Source organism: Malus domestica, chromosome 12 (assembly GCF_042453785.1).
Source record: "Malus domestica chromosome 12, GDT2T_hap1".
Lineage (NCBI taxonomy): Eukaryota > Viridiplantae > Streptophyta > Magnoliopsida > Rosales > Rosaceae > Malus > Malus domestica.
This window is the reverse complement of record NC_091672.1, coordinates 1,657,116-1,672,942: the sequence shown is the minus strand read 5'-3', so window position 1 is coordinate 1,672,942 and position 15,827 is coordinate 1,657,116. Positions and strand designations below refer to the sequence as shown.

The 15,827-nt window shown below is 37.6% G+C and overlaps 1 protein-coding gene across 1 annotated transcript; it reads right to left on the bottom strand.

Annotated features, from left to right (window-relative positions):
* Positions 1 to 9,831: 9,831 nt before the first annotated feature.
* On the bottom strand, positions 9,832 to 10,894 carry LOC103449381 (uncharacterized). Its single transcript, XM_008388702.4, has one exon. It carries the CDS (start codon positions 10,652 to 10,654, stop codon positions 9,947 to 9,949), a length of 708 nt encoding a protein of 235 aa, XP_008386924.1. The 5' UTR covers positions 10,655 to 10,894; the 3' UTR covers positions 9,832 to 9,946.
* Positions 10,895 to 15,827: the final 4,933 nt, after the last annotated feature.

Genomic DNA, 15,827 nt, shown 5'->3' with positions numbered 1-15,827 from the left:
ATTGAAGCCAAAATTGAAATCATTTTTTTTTTAGTGCAGGTCAGTAGGGTTTTCAAGCTTGAACCGAAATGGAACCAAACCATTTGGTTGCGGATTGGTTCGGTTTTCAATCGGTTTTGGTTTCAGTTTCAAACCATTTGCAAACTAAATGCTTTATGTCTTTAATACAACCCAATTGAAAAAAGAATTCATCATCACCACACTAAAATTCAACTTGAAATAAAGTTGAACGTCAGAATCCCTTATGACATTACTTTAATACAACCCAATTAAAATAGTTACGTTTACCATACTAAAAATGAAGTTCAAACAAACTTCAACATCAAAGGTTTTGGACATGCCATTCAACAAAAAGGTTTTTCGCTTCAGTCTTCAAATTACTTACTATTTTGCATCATTTAACACTTTGTCTTTCCTTTTCCTTTTGGACACTTACTCTTCGAAGGTTTAGAAGGCCTTTGAGTTTGTAGATGAGCTTGAGAAGACGATACTTGGTAAGACCTTAAACCTTGTGAAAGTGAAACCGATGGATGAGAAGCTGTTGAATCTTGTAAATTAGAAGCTTGAGGTTGATTTGGACAATTTTACACAATACAAATACATAAATAATATAATTACACTTGTTGTTATAAACTTTAAAAAACCTACAAAATGTAACAAAACAAACTTACGAGCAAATTCAGGGGTCAGTAGATCTTGCTCTTTGCTCGGGTGCTCTATTTTTTGGAAAGAGCTAAATAAGCCACTTACGAGTTCTCAAAATTGCATCATGTCTTCCCTAAAGTGCGTGCATGTATATAGGGTGGTGGTTGTCATAGTTCCATTCATCTAGTTACACTTACTTTCATTTTTAGCCGAGGTACATGGCATTTCACACTCCAAAATCAAGAGGTCAACCCTAAATGGGGGCGGGTTTCGCATTTAGTGTGCTAAATACGTAGACATGACCTGCTAGCTATCCCTCCGTTCTTTAGTCAACACATGATGGCAAAATGACATCCATTTAGGTCCACTTGCTTGACTAACATAGAGTAAAATTAACGAGTTGAACAGTAGCCTTCACTCGCCTTGCAGCATGGATCCCCCATTGATACCACTCATTAGTATAATGAATAAATAGCTTGAAGGCAAGCTTGCTTGACTAACATAGAGTATAAGTCTACCTAACTGTGAGACCTACTAGTTAAATAGAGATGAAAGTCGGCCAAAAAAAGGAGAAAATGCCACTCAAAGGAGAAATACTGCTGGAAGAAGACGTAATAAGACTTGAGTGTGCAGTGTTCAATTTCAGATTAGCAGTTTTATAGTTTATACATCTAGAAACTTGAACATAATTAATCATATGGTTCAAAATAACATTTATAAAAAGAACAAATCTAATTTTATATTGCATGCTCAAACATAAAAGTTACAAAAGATTATTGTAAGTAGCCTCATTCCTTTGGTATCATGCCTCACATGTTCAAAAAATAAAAAATAAAAATAAAAATTCCAGAATGTGTCACCAACTAGTATGGGCCTAGGCTGCCATTGTTGTGTTGAATCATTATGTACCAATTTAAATTTCTGCCTTATCTTATTGTCCGTCTATTTTGATATTACTTTTAGTGTGCTCAGAATATTAGTATATATGTTATATATTATATAATTTGAGGAACATTTGAAAAAAAAAATTCTCCATTTATATAATTACATATGGCGTACCACCTTGTATTTCGGTCACATTGAAAAACCTCTTCACTTTTTAAACATATGTTCTTTTTCTTCATTAGGGTTTAGTAGCAATTTTAGCACACCGAACGAAAAAATTAACCCTACTGAAACACAATTTTTATCTCACTTTATTGTTTATCATCAAAGTTTATTAACAAATTTGTTAAAATTGTCTACGTGGCACAAATAAGACTTACTATTGGTGAAATGTGTCACACGTTTCCAACAAATTTTTGTTAGAGTTTTATTTTTCTTATTTGGAAAATAAATTATGTTTTGAATATCTTATTTTATTAATTTTAAGCCATATGACACTTATGTCTCACACATTTGAGCAACAATTGGTCATATTTTAAACAATTTTGACGGATTTATCAATGAATTTTGAAAACAGGAGCAATGTGATAAATGAATTGAGTTTCAAAGAATTAAGTCGTTAAATTTGAATTTTAAGAAGTTAAGTGAAACTCGAGTTGAGTTTTTAAGTGTGTAAATATTGTTTGTTAGGACTAAAATTTATAAAAATTAAACTAAAATACAAAAGCATCGATCGTAGCTAAAATCATGAAATCTTTCCAAAGAAAAAACCTAAATCATGGATTAAATAATACTTACATAATGTTATAAATTGATGTATAATTTTGTGAAAGTCGTTGCCGTCCGATTCTCACCCATGACAGTTTGTATCACACTGAGCTTCAGTTTGAGTTGGCAGGGGCCTTTTACTTCTCTTATTTCATAACTAAACGCTCATTATTTTACAAATATTACAAAATCATCCATTTTGTTTATATCACTTTGAAAAGAAAGTCTCAATTAATTGTCACATGTCTCTCTTTTTCATCACCTAAAACTATATGTTATTTAAAGCATATCTGTTCTGCAATCAATGTCCTCCCTTCACATTACAATCAAAGTATTATATATTAGAGTTTATGGTACGTTTGATGGGTTGCTATGAATATGACTTGTAGTATTGGACCAGATTGGATGAGACTTGACTGGGAGTCATGTTCGTTGTTTTGTACTCACTCAGGCAGCAGTGCTGGATTGAATGTGGGTTTTTTTTTAATAATTAAACTTAAAAAAAAATTGGACAAGAGATCATCAGAATTTTCTCAGAAAAGGTAAGAAAATGCCATAATTTGAAGAGTTCCAAATTTTTTAAAGAAAGACGAGTTGGATTTTGTGATTGGCCTTTTCATAGGTCGGATGTTGAGAATAAGCAGCAGCAGCTTGCTTCAACAAATAAGAAGCTCGCCGAGTTGGTGGGATTCATAACCCGTTTGTTAAGTCGGGATTCAAATCCCATTGGATTCTGGACTCATGTCCAAGATGGGTAACCAATTCGAAATACACTATACACTAACCAAACAAGGGTTGGGATTCATATCCATTTTAATTGTCCATATCCTATCCCCAACCGAACCACCAACCGGGGCCTATATATGCAGAAGAATAAATTATCAACGTGATTATTTTTGTGTCTAAATAATATTATTGTCTTGTCATTGAAAATCATAAATTTTCTTAATTTGGAGGAGATGATACTAAAAACTAGTCAAGGTTTCTTTTAGGAATTGTTCTTAGAGCAAAACCATTCAAGTGAAGTATTCGATTTTGGAATATTTTATACATCTTGTGGTTAGTGCACTTTAAATCTTTTCTTTTCAAAGAGATATATTCTCTATTTTGTGGGTTTCATATTATTTAGGCACCTTTTATTTTATTTTTTAAATTTATTTATACTCTCTTTTTGGGTCTAAATTTTTTTTAGAGAGGTTGGTAGGCTTGGATGTAACATCCCACATCTCTCAGGGGATTGGATCCTCTAAGCCTTATATGTATATTCTCATCTCTACTTAGCACGAAGCCTTTTGGGAGCTCACTGGCTTCGGGTTCCATCAGAACTCTGAAGTTAAGCAAGTTCGCGCGAGAGCAATCCTAGGATGGGTGAGTCACTGGGAAGTTCTCGTATGAGTTCCTAGAAACAAAACCGTGAGGGCGTGGTCGGGGCACAAAGCGGACAATATCGTGCTACGGCGGAGTCGAGCTCGGGATGTGGTGGGGGTCTGGGCAGGGATGTGACATTGGAAGTCCATAGGAAATATAATAGAAATGATATCCCATCTACCATGTCCTAGCAAACTTGTTATAAAATTCTCTTTGATGTTGTTCACTCTATGTTCGTGGCAGGAATTTCTGTCGGGGATGCTTCCTGGCCGACGAGCACACAGCTCCCCGAGATGTCGGCACCGGTTGATGCTTTCTGTCGGGCTTTTGCTTTACTGGCGGGTTTGTCGGGCAAAGCCTGTCGGGCAAGGCTGAAAGAGAATGACAGAGTTAACTTTGAAAGGTGTCTTTGTGGGGCCTTAGGTGTAGGCTTTGAGGCTCACAATCAAGATTAACTTTTAAGTGCTCAGGTGTGCCACTGCCATCTTCAACATGGTAGATGTAAAACGGATGTTGAGTTTTAATTATATATATTCAAGAGACTATGTTAGTTATTGACAGGTGCCTTTGTGGGGCCTTAGGTGTAGGCCTTGAGTTTTCCCGTTAATAACTAACTTAGTACTCGAATACATAAGGTTCATTTTCTTGGTTATATGAGTCTTATAACCATTATACTTCTGATTACCTGAGCCCGAAGAGCAGAATGAATCCAAATAGGTGCCTTTGTAGGGCCTTAGATAGGCCTTGAGGCTTCCCATCAGAACTCATTCTATACTCAATGTTTTAGCCCGAGAAACATGATGAATCCAAATAGGTGCCTTTGTAGGGCCTTGAATAGGCCTTGAGGCTTCCTATCAGAATTCATTCAGTACTTGAACGTTCTATGGTAATCATAATATAATAGAAATAAAACTAAGTGACAGGTCGATTACTTGCGCCTCAAGTAACTTCGGACTTCTTGTTATCAAAGCTTGTTGTGGATGGGTTAAGTCCACATCAGGTTCTTTTTTATGCCTTGAGGCCAAGGACTTTTAGAGTGATCAAATCTTATATGCCCGAGGGCTTAGAACTTAGATCTGGCTTGAACTGTGAAGACATATTCAAATCAGATTCAAGCGCTGAGAGAGTCTTTTAATAGCCATATTACTAGAAATAACTTGGATACAACTTGTAGTATACAACATATTGCTAGGCTAATGAATGAAAAGACAAAAACAAAGAGGGTCGGGCAAGGTTTAACCTTGTCGGGCAAGGCTGATCGTCTTACAACTTCCTATCTTTGTGGTTTATCAGGAGGTTTGAAAGCTTAGAAAAGGGGTTGGGAAGTGAGTTTACAGAAAGAAATCAATACTACAGCAAGAGTTGAACAGGGTAGCAGAGCTATTACAAAGGGTTTATCCCGAAATGGATGAATGCTTGGGCTGACTACAGCTTCGTTTTGAAGGCAAATCTGGCTTTGAGCAGAGTTTGTGCTTGTATTTGTTGGTTTGTTTGAGTGTCCTCGACTTTGATTTCTCTTTCTCCTTTTATAGACACTTTGGCTTGGCCTCCTGTAGCAATAATCTTGCCCGAATGCAGTTTGAAGGATAGTGACTCATCAGCTATTTACTTGTATTGCCACCATAAAGTACTTTTGGGCTGATTAGCTGGCTGGTCTATACCACTTGGCCCTTGGGTAGGTGAGCAAGTGGTGCAAATGATCTGCACCTAGTCGGAAAAGGCATTTTCTGCCTTCTGGGCTTGGGTTGTGCTTCGGGCTTTTCTCCTCTTTTTGGGCCAACTCCCTTCTAAGCCCAAAGTTTAAGTTTTGACCCAAACACTCTATATGTTATTATCCAATGTGAAATGTGTCTTTGTTGAACTAGACACCATACCATATTCCACTCATCTCACACCCTTTTTGAATTCGACTCCTAATTAGTATGTCCATGATTCCCCTTCAATATAGTACGCATATTAGACAGAAGAGAGAAAGAATGAACCAATGGCGGAAAAAAAAAAAAAATTCAGCATTATGACATTTAAAAACTATATGTTGGCCTAAAATGAAATTAAAAATTTTCGCCTTGGAGTTACCTACGTGTTGAGAAAGGATAGGTTTAGGTCAATAATTTGATTCCTTATTTTTCACCTTAATCACAACAAACTCGGTGAAAAACTTGAAGCTAGTGTTCACAAAATGTAGCAATCTCAACAAGCTAAATTTTATTCTTTTTCGTGGCTAATTACTTGTTCGGTAAAGCTAATAAAGTGGATGAATTTTGAAATTAAGCAATCAAAATGTGTACATTTTACAAGCAAAATTCTCTCTTTTTTTTTATTTGTATTATAAGCAATATTATACACTAAGGAGCAGAGGAAAGTTTGAACCTAATAAGCAATGAGTCGAAGAGGAAGACCCTAACCATCAGGGCTATCCATCACTTGTAGCAAACATCGTATTCTTCTTGTACAAAACTTGTTATTTAAGTTTCATTTTGAATTTTTGTTTTATTAAGAAGTAATTTTAGTAGACATTTTTTATATCATTAATTATTTTTATCTTTCGATTTTAGTTAAATTAATTCAATCCAAACTTAAAAAACAATAACAGACAAGAAGATCGTGGCTTAAATATTAAACTAAAAGATGAGCGCACACACTTTGTGTGTGAACAATTTCATTTTCTTTTTTGTCTTTGATTAATGAGTGTGATTAGCTTTTAAAATTTTTAAAAAGAGTATGAAACAATGATGATGAGATCTCTTAATAAGGGCATATTTTTCTTAATATTACATAATTACCATTTTGCCATCTTTATGTAAATATTGTATATTAAAAGTGAGGGAAAAATAGGAAAAATGAGGATATGATTGTCATTTTCTCAACAGATACAAAATTATTATTTTACCCTCCTTATGTATATCAAAAGTAAGAATAAAATTGGAAAAAAAAGTGACAAAAAGTTGACAAGGAGGAGGGTTCTAGAATAGATTAGTGCATAACCTTTTTGAGTTGATTAAATTTGAGATCTGCACTTTGGATCCCTTTAGCAGCTTTTTTTTATTTATTTTTTTCATTTTTTACGTCTAATAATTTCAAATATCATTTTCAAGCCAGCTGATATTCCATTGACAAATGGAAGCATGCTAATCATTTCTGCCATAACAGGAGATTAAGGGACATAGAGACTAAATTTCTATGTAAATTTTGTAAACTAAATAATATAGATGTTGTTGATGATTGAATTATTACTTCAGTGTAAATTAACGTGCTTATTTTTTATTGGTGACACATTATTTGGAGTATGATTCTCTCTCATTCTATTATCATCCCCATCCATTCCCTCCTCTGTCCTCTCACTTTTCTTTTTGTCTTATTCTCTATATAAAAAATTCAAAACAAGATGTATACGTGGCGTAATCGCAACCGTTTAAATAGGAGGGGATGAAAGGGGAGAGAGATTAGGAGGGGAGAGAATTCTACTTCATATTATTTAGTTTGCAAATTTAGTTTAGAAATTTAGTCTCTCTATCATTACCCAAGTAATAAATCATATTTCTAGTTCGACAAATTATATTTTATGTAAGGAGCGAATCCTTGACACTACTTTTTTCACACAATTTTTAGCACATGTTTTAATGGAGCTCATTCTATAATGTATTTAACGATTTGAACCGTTTATCTTTGAAAACATTATTTATGGATCATCCTTGCAAAAAAATTGGATAGATCCAAAATCATTGATACATTCATTTATAGTGAAGAAAATAGACGAATATGATTTTACAAAGAAAATCTAAACCCTTAATCCAACGGTCATATTATTATAGATTTGAGTGATTTTTGGTAAACATAATCTTTGATGAAAAACCTAAAAAATAGATGGTTCAGATAATTAAATTAATTACGAAGTGATCCTTACAAAAACATATGTAAGAAAAATGATACCACAAATCTGTCACCATTATATAATATTATATTTAAATTGCTAGTTTGACAACCTATCATACTTATGGTATGATTAAAAATTATGTTGGCGACTCATCATGAATAAACCCAAGTAGTACGACATTAGACGAATACAAACACATAATTAACACATCTAACCTAATTGTTAGTTTGTCAATTATCTTTTAAAATGTAAGCACTATGTGGTTCAATGGTTGGGGAATAATTTCAAACCCATATTCTGCAAGGTCTATTTTAGGTTCGATTCATAACGCTGATGAAGCATACGATGATGATAAGATAAAAGCTAAAATGTTTCTGTGAGACTTTCCGATCTCCAGAAGAGGAACAACGTGTCAAAGTCACCGACGGAAAAAATTATCATTAAAAAGGTTGGAACTCCCCTTTTGCTAGCAGAATAAGCTTCATATATACAGAGAATAAATCATTTAACCAAATACGTGATTCGTTTGAGCAACCAGCCATAAAATCATTCTCTTTAAACTTGATTCCTGTGCCGTCATCCATTTCTTGTGTGGAACAAAACCTAGCATCTGTCTTTCTTAATCTTCAATAATAATAAGTTCAAATGATTGTACATTTTTTGTGAGACAGCCACAACGTCTCTAACACGTGTTAGCTCATGAGTGGTCGAAAAATCATTATACTACTTCAATCATTTAAAATTTTTCTAGAATATTGAAAATTCATGAAAACAACTACGTACCATACATTGTTGAATGTTTACAGAAGAATTCTAGAAAAATCAACAAGTGAATTCGAACATCACAAAAGGTTATGCATGCTATACATTGATTGATTTCTTGTAGGAATCCTGTATTTGTGTAGCAAAGTTGGTTTGCTAGTGTTTAATTGAGATAATAAAAAATAAAATAAAAAATTATTTCCGGATTAGAACTTTCAGATTAATGTGCAAGAAATTTGGCTTTTTAATGAGATCTGGTGTTTGAACAAGAAGGCCAGTGACTATTCACTAAGTTTGGCATCATTTAGTCTCCATTTTATTGAAGGATTATGAGTTCAATTATCACAAAAACAAAATGCCGAGACGATGATGTGTGAAAACACTTAATCCATAAGTTTAGTAGATGGAAAATAATGTATAAAAAGAATATAATAGTGTGACATCACTCTTTAACTTTCATGTTGAACAAGTTAATGTTACACCAACAACCTACTAAATTAATCCATAAGTTGATGGTGACAAGTTAATCCCTGAGTTCATGGGGAGTGAATCGGACTGGTAATTTCTTGCATAATTTGTTAACCTGACATGAATATAATAGATTTCAAATTAACCTGTTAACGAGTCAGGTCGTTATTGGATCACTCATTAAGAACCTGATATGATATCATTTGCTAGATCTAAATGTTAGGCCTACCAATTTCTTACATAAAAGAAGGGAACCATGTTCGTGGACAGACCAATTAACTTGACACGAAATGACACCATAGGTTAACCAATTAGGTCTTGAGTTACTTGTTAAGAATCTATTAAGATAATAGGTTTGACATGACACGATATGACCTGTTAAGATAACAGGTATAACACGAAAACGACACAAATATGACAAATACTACCAAATTCCTAGGCCTTGGAATGACGTGATGATCTATGTCACCATTTGGGTAGGTAGTTAATATAATCAATTAATAAGTTAAACTAATTAATTGGAGTATTCAAGTTTTGCTAGGTAGTTTGCCTCATGTGATTGTTGGTGCACTTGGCTTATAATAATATTACTCATCAAACTTTAGCTTCATATATTACTTATTAGAAATTAGTTTGCTTCACATCATGTTGCATGACTGATCAGGATAAAGGCCTCAGCTATTTTAAATGATCTATGTTGATCATCAATTTGGGCTCAACGATAGGATTTGTACGAGTTCAATTATGATATTAGCCTTGGGTTGGGCTCAAATTGGACTGTTCCTCCCACTTTGATAAAAAAAAAAAAAAAGAGTTTTAACGAAAAAGTCCGATGTACTATTCATTTTAACGAAAAATCACATTTTTACACTAAAAAGTCAAACATAGTACCATTTACTTTACTCTTTATTTTGTCCTTATCGTTAAAACTCAAAATTTTCAAACCATTTTCATTAATTTTCCTAAAAAAAAAATCGTTTTTGTTCGTATTTTTTATTATTTAATTTTGTGAAAATTTCCGTCAAAATTAAGACGCATAGTTGAAAGGGTTGAAGAGCAGCTAGACAAGTCACAACATTACGTTACAAAGCCACAACCAAATAATTACACACAAGTCACAACATTTTAATTTTAGTAAGCTCTCTAGTACAACGTTAGGTTACAAAGATCAACAACTTAAGTTTTGAGGTGACGAGGATTAACCACCTCAACTCTACTAAACCCCTCCTTGTCCTCCGCCGCCTTCGCCACCTCCACCTCCCCCACAACCAGCCCCGCCACGTCATCATCCTCCCCCTTCACGATCATTTCCTCCTTCTCCTCATCCACGTAGTTCGGATCCCTCTCGTCGATCGCCACCGGGACCGGGTCCGTCACATCATCCGCCACGCCACCAGGCCCCTCCCACGTGTACTTGCCACCATGGCCAGACTTGGGCGGAGGCCTCCCGATCCCAGTCCCGTCTTTCGGGTGGCGGTCCAGTCGCTGCACGCCTTTGTCTATGAGCTTCTTCTCGACGTACTTGACGGTGTCGATGTTGTGGGTGTGGAGCTTCATCTTCTCCACCCTCTTCCGGCCATCCTCGTCGTGGCTCACCGCCCGGATCGTCACCGTGTCCTTCTTGCCGTCGATGGGCTTCATTTTTTTATGCACTCTCCCGAGTCTCTTTGTCTCGACTCTTGGGTGTATATAAGGAGAGAGAGAGAGAGGACTAGAAGGTGCTGGGAAGAAGGTAGCATTGTACAAGCTGTTGCTGCAACCTTCTGCCGTGTGGTGGCCTAACAGATTCCCACGTTTTGTTGTATGAATGTTTATCCTTTTTCTGGTAACTCTGAGAAGCTTCTGCACAGAATTTAAGGGAGTAAATTTTGGATCAGAGTGCATGAATCATATCTTTACAAGCCCCGTCATTCGATAGTTCAAAGCTTTGATGGAACCTCTCTTTGATAAGTTTGTTCATTTTATTTTTAATTCAGCAATGTATGTATATATTATTTGGTTTTCAACAAAATTGATATTTGTTTTTCATTTTTGATTTTAGAATAATGAGACAGAGAAACAATAATTTAGGTAAGGTGTGAATTCTCTCTTGTAAATTTATTAAAAAAGAGAGTTGTTATTAGCAAAAACTTTCGTATTACAAATTTTCGATATTTAAAAAGAAATATACACTTTTGAGAACTGCACAATGAAATTCTTAAAATGTATATAATAATTCTCAAAAAAATTGAGAAATTACAATGAAATTTTTTAATAGAATGACCTGTGAAAATAGAGGCGTCGTCCACAAAATTAGCTTGCCTGAAAATGAGCCTGAAGAATATATTCAATAATTGGGGAGCAACTTCTTCAATGAACAGCCCTTCAACCTGCAGTGGGAGACCTTCTATGTGATAGCCCGTCCCGAAATATATTTTATCGATGGTGAAATGACTAAAGTGCTCTTGAACGTTTTGTGGTGTTGTGGGGTCTAAGCTTAGGATTTGGACCCATTTCTTTTATTCCTAAGTGTTTGAACTTAAGTTATTTTCTTGTTTTTGGTTGGGGACCAATCCGGACCACACATACACCCACACACACATGTTGACTATCTCTCTCTCTTTCTCTCTCGACTTCTATCCATTTTCCGTACAACCGTACGGACCACTTCGAACCTAGCTCACTAATCGTGGATCGAGGCTTTGAAGGTTGGTTTTGTGTTCTTTGCCAGCTCCAGAGTTCATTCATGTTCCTAGTTCAACGTGAATACCTCGTTTTCCCGAGAACTAGAGAACCTAGTTTTGGAGCACTGTTCATTCAATCGTAATCGTGGACCTTTCAGTGAGTTTTAAGACCCTAGGAAGCTTTAGAACATCTTCACGAAGCTCGGGGAAGAAATTTGAAGTGATTTAGACGTCGAGAAGCCCTGTTTTGGTGAGTTGCAGAGGTGGCCGGATTATCGTGTCTTTTCCGGCGAAATTTCATGGATTTTAGGACCTAAAAATGGTAAGGTTTTGTTCATCTCATCCTAAGCTTCATTTTGGTGAATAATTCATGAATTTTGGTTGAGAATCGAAGAAGATATGAACTTTTAAAGATTTTTCCAATTTCCAACGATAACAGCGGCATCGGTGCCGAACTCCGGCTAACCAAGGTTGAAGGAGGAGAACATTCTGTCAAAATTGATGGAATATGCTAACACCGTCAGGTAATTATAACAGTATATGCTGATTTTTAACGGAATATTCCCTAATGCCGTTAGGGAATCCGTTTGGTGTGCCAGGCACGTGCTTGAACGTGGGCCGCACGTCTGGCCGTGCCTTGGCCATCACATAAGGGTGCATAGGTGCTCGGAAATTTTTTCTAAAAATATGGGGGTGTTCATGAGGTTGAGTAGGTCTTGGTTGTAAGATCCTACATTGCTTAGGGGTGAGGATCATCTAAGCCTTACATGTACATGCCCACCTCTATATAGCACGAGGCATTTTGGAAGCTCAATAGCTTCAGATTCTGTAGGAACTTCGAAGTTAAGCGAGAAAAGGGCCAGAGCATTCCCAGGATAGGTGACCCATTAGGAAGTTCTGCTTGCGGGAGCTCCCAGAAACAAAACTGTGAGGGCGTGGTCGGGGCCCAAAGCGGACAATATCGTGTTACGGTGGAGTCGAGCATGGGATGTGGTGGGGGCCCAGGCCGGGATGTGACAATTTGGTATCAGAGCCAATCCATGGCTGGAAGTGTGCCGACGAGGACGTCGGGCCCCTAAGAGGGGTGGATTGTAAGATCCACATCGCCCAGGGGTGAGGATCCTCTAAGCCTTATATGTACATGCCTACCTCTATATAGCACGAGGCATTTTGGGAGCTCACTAGCTTCGGGCTCCATCGGAATTCGAAGTTAAGCGATTTTGCGCGAGAGCAATCCCATGATGGGTGACCCATTGGGAAGTTCTCGTATGAGTTCCCAGAAACAAAACCGTAAGGGCGTGGTCGAGGCCCAAAGCGGACAATATCGTGCTACGGTGGAGTCGAGCCCGGGATATGGTGGAGGCCCGGGCCGGGATGTGACATTGGTGGTATATTCAAATACCCCATTTGAGCAATGTGTGAGAATTTCCTAATTTTGTGTATGTGCTTTAAATAACGTTTATATAGTTGTTTCGCATATATGTGAGACCTATCCTGAGGACGAGCGCAGTCAAGCAAGGTTCGGGGGTTACGACCCTTCCACATATCAGTGAGTGGGTTTTTGGTTTTCAGTATATACTTATATAATTGGTATTTTTCCCAGAAAATGTGTTTAAATGAAATTATGTTTTGAATTGCCATGCCTATTGAATTATGCTTATAGTATGAATTAGTATAGTATGCATAAATGTGGTTTGACGTTGTGGACACTCAGGTACCAGGTATGTTGTTGGCTATTTATATGTGATTTGATGATGATGTGAGATATGTTGAGAATTTATAACATGCACCCCAGTGTTAGTGCTCCCGCCCGTGGCCAGGGCACAGGCCTTCACGTGATGTTCACCTCCCGCACTATACGCTCACCTTGGATCCAAGTTAGGTGCACAGTCCTGTCGTACAAACCACTATAGGTGGTTCCGACTCGTAGGTGACCCGCGATTATTCGCACAGTCTTCACGTGATCGTAGCACTAGATCGTATTTATTTATTTACACCCAGTCCTGCCGTACAGACCACTTTAAGTGTTTCCGACTCGTGTGCAGACATACTTGTTGAGCTATAGATTCAATTGTACATTTGTGGATCCGGTTGATATGTTTTTCACCTGAGTTACTTATTCTGTTATTTTGAGATATTTGACGTGGCATACTTATGAATATCGTTTCTGAGCATGGTTTTGAGATATGTATATGTATATATGTATTCTATTTTCTGGGAAATTATACAGGTTTTACGGCGAGGGGTTAGAACTTTTGTTAAATGAAATAGTTTTGAAAAGCTTTGTTTTTGCCCACTTACACTTTCTGTTTTGCGCCCCTCCAGGTTCTAGTTAGGAGTGCTTGCTGGTAGCTTATAAGGAATTCACGGCAGCTCTGACAGATTATCACCAATGTAAGATTATCATTGATGTTGTATGTTTGTACCATACTTAACCAATCCCGAAACTACTGAGCACCGATCAACGTTATACTGTCAAGGACCCAGAAGAGTTTCCCTCCAACAAGAGGCCAATCACAGCACGACATGTGTCGACATCAGAAACCAATCATAGCACGACACGTGTCAACATCAGAAGCCAATCATAACACGACACGTGTCAATGTCAGAATGAAACTAGAAACTCTTTTCTATAAATAGAGATCATTCTCTCACAATATTTCCTAATGTCATTTGTACTCAATCATTCACTTGTACTCACTAAAGGAGAGCTTGAACCTATGTACTTGTTTAAACCTTTCACAATTAATGAGAACTCCTATACTCCGTAGATGTAGCCAATCTGGGTAAACCATGTACATCTTGTGTTTGCTTCCCTATCTCTATCCATTTACATACTTATCCATACTAGTGACCAAAGAAATCTAGCGAAGGTCACAAACTTAACACTTTCTGTTGTACCAAAGTCTTCACTGATTTTGTGTATCAATATTTGGCGCCGTCTGTGGGAACGACACTTATTCCCACTTTCTTTAGCTTTGCCAAGCTGGTTTCCACCATTCGTACACTCTCTTTTGACCAGGCATCCCTCTCCAACATGGGGAGCAAAGGAAGTCACATCACACAAAATGACACACTTCTTGATCCTAGTACGAAGCAACGAAAGAATGAAGGAAAAATTGTTGCTCTTCAAGCTAAAGTCGATGAGTTAGAAGCTCAAAACAACAAGATAGCAATGAAGAATGAGGTCCTCCAGGAGCAGTATGAGAAGCTTTTTGAGACGTTCCACGAAACTAGACGTACTCAAACATGCGAGCTCGTTGCCTATGTGGACATCAACCATCATCTGGGTACCTCCCAACACGGAGGGTCATCTCCCTTTGACATGGGTATCCCTGATGAAGAGCGAGCTAATCATCAAAACATTGATCAACATGAGACTTCTCCCAATCCAGATGCTTCGACCTGATGCAGGAGAAGTGGAGGAAGACACCTCATTGCAGAAGGGTTGGAAGGATCGAAAGCTGTTTATCGTGACTGCCGAGACTTCCTAAAGCAACGTCGAGGGAATCCCCTCCACATATGCTCGAAGATCAATGACCCAAGGGTTTCTGAAAGACTCAGTCCCCTTCCACGATCTAGGCCTGCTGCCAATCTAGGGAAGGAACAACAAGTCCCAGATGAACATGAAGGTATAGGGGACTCTGAGGTATTCCGACAGACTCGCCCTAGAAGTTAGTACGACAAGTCAAAGAAAAAACCACACGCCCTTGCTTAAACTTTCCTATTTCCAAGAGGCGATGGAGACTTACGAAAGAAAATTCCAGTAGTACACGGCTCCACTCAGGACCCCCTTGTCCTACAGCTCCTTGAAGAAGTAAACAAGTTGAAGGCCAAACTGCAGGCTGAGATACATGATTGGAACCAACCCAGGCCTGTCCCTCTCACAAGGAGGATCCTCGACACCCTCTTCAAGCGAAGACAAAACGAAAGCTTGGTTTACAACTATATACTAGAAGGGAGGATCCAATTGAACACCTTAACCTCTTTGAGTCCACCATGACATATCGGATGTACACCAACGAAGAACGATGTCTTCTCTTCCCCTCCACCTTATCTGGCGGAGCTCTAAACTGGTATTGCCGTCTTCCACCTGAGACAGTAGACTCATTTGAGGAGCTGAGGAAACTGTTTGTTTCTCAACACATCTTCCAAACTGATCGCTTACATTCTACAGATGACTTGTACACTATTCGCCAGAAGCCGGATGAGTCATTACGAGAGTATGCCGATCGCTTCAGCCATGAGTATTCTCGTTGCGCTAAGGCAGATGACAAGACCGCCCTCAAGGCCTTCAAGGCAGGCCTACGTGATTGTTTTTTCAAGTACATGATCAATGCCAACACTTGGAAGACTTACTCTGAGGTGATGGCACATGCTTACAACCATGCATC

Bases quoted from the DNA above. Each gene is read 5' to 3' on its own strand.
- LOC103449381 (XM_008388702.4), bottom strand. From the start codon at position 10,654: ATGCACTCTGATCCAAAATTTACTCCCTTAAATTCTGTGCAGAAGCTT.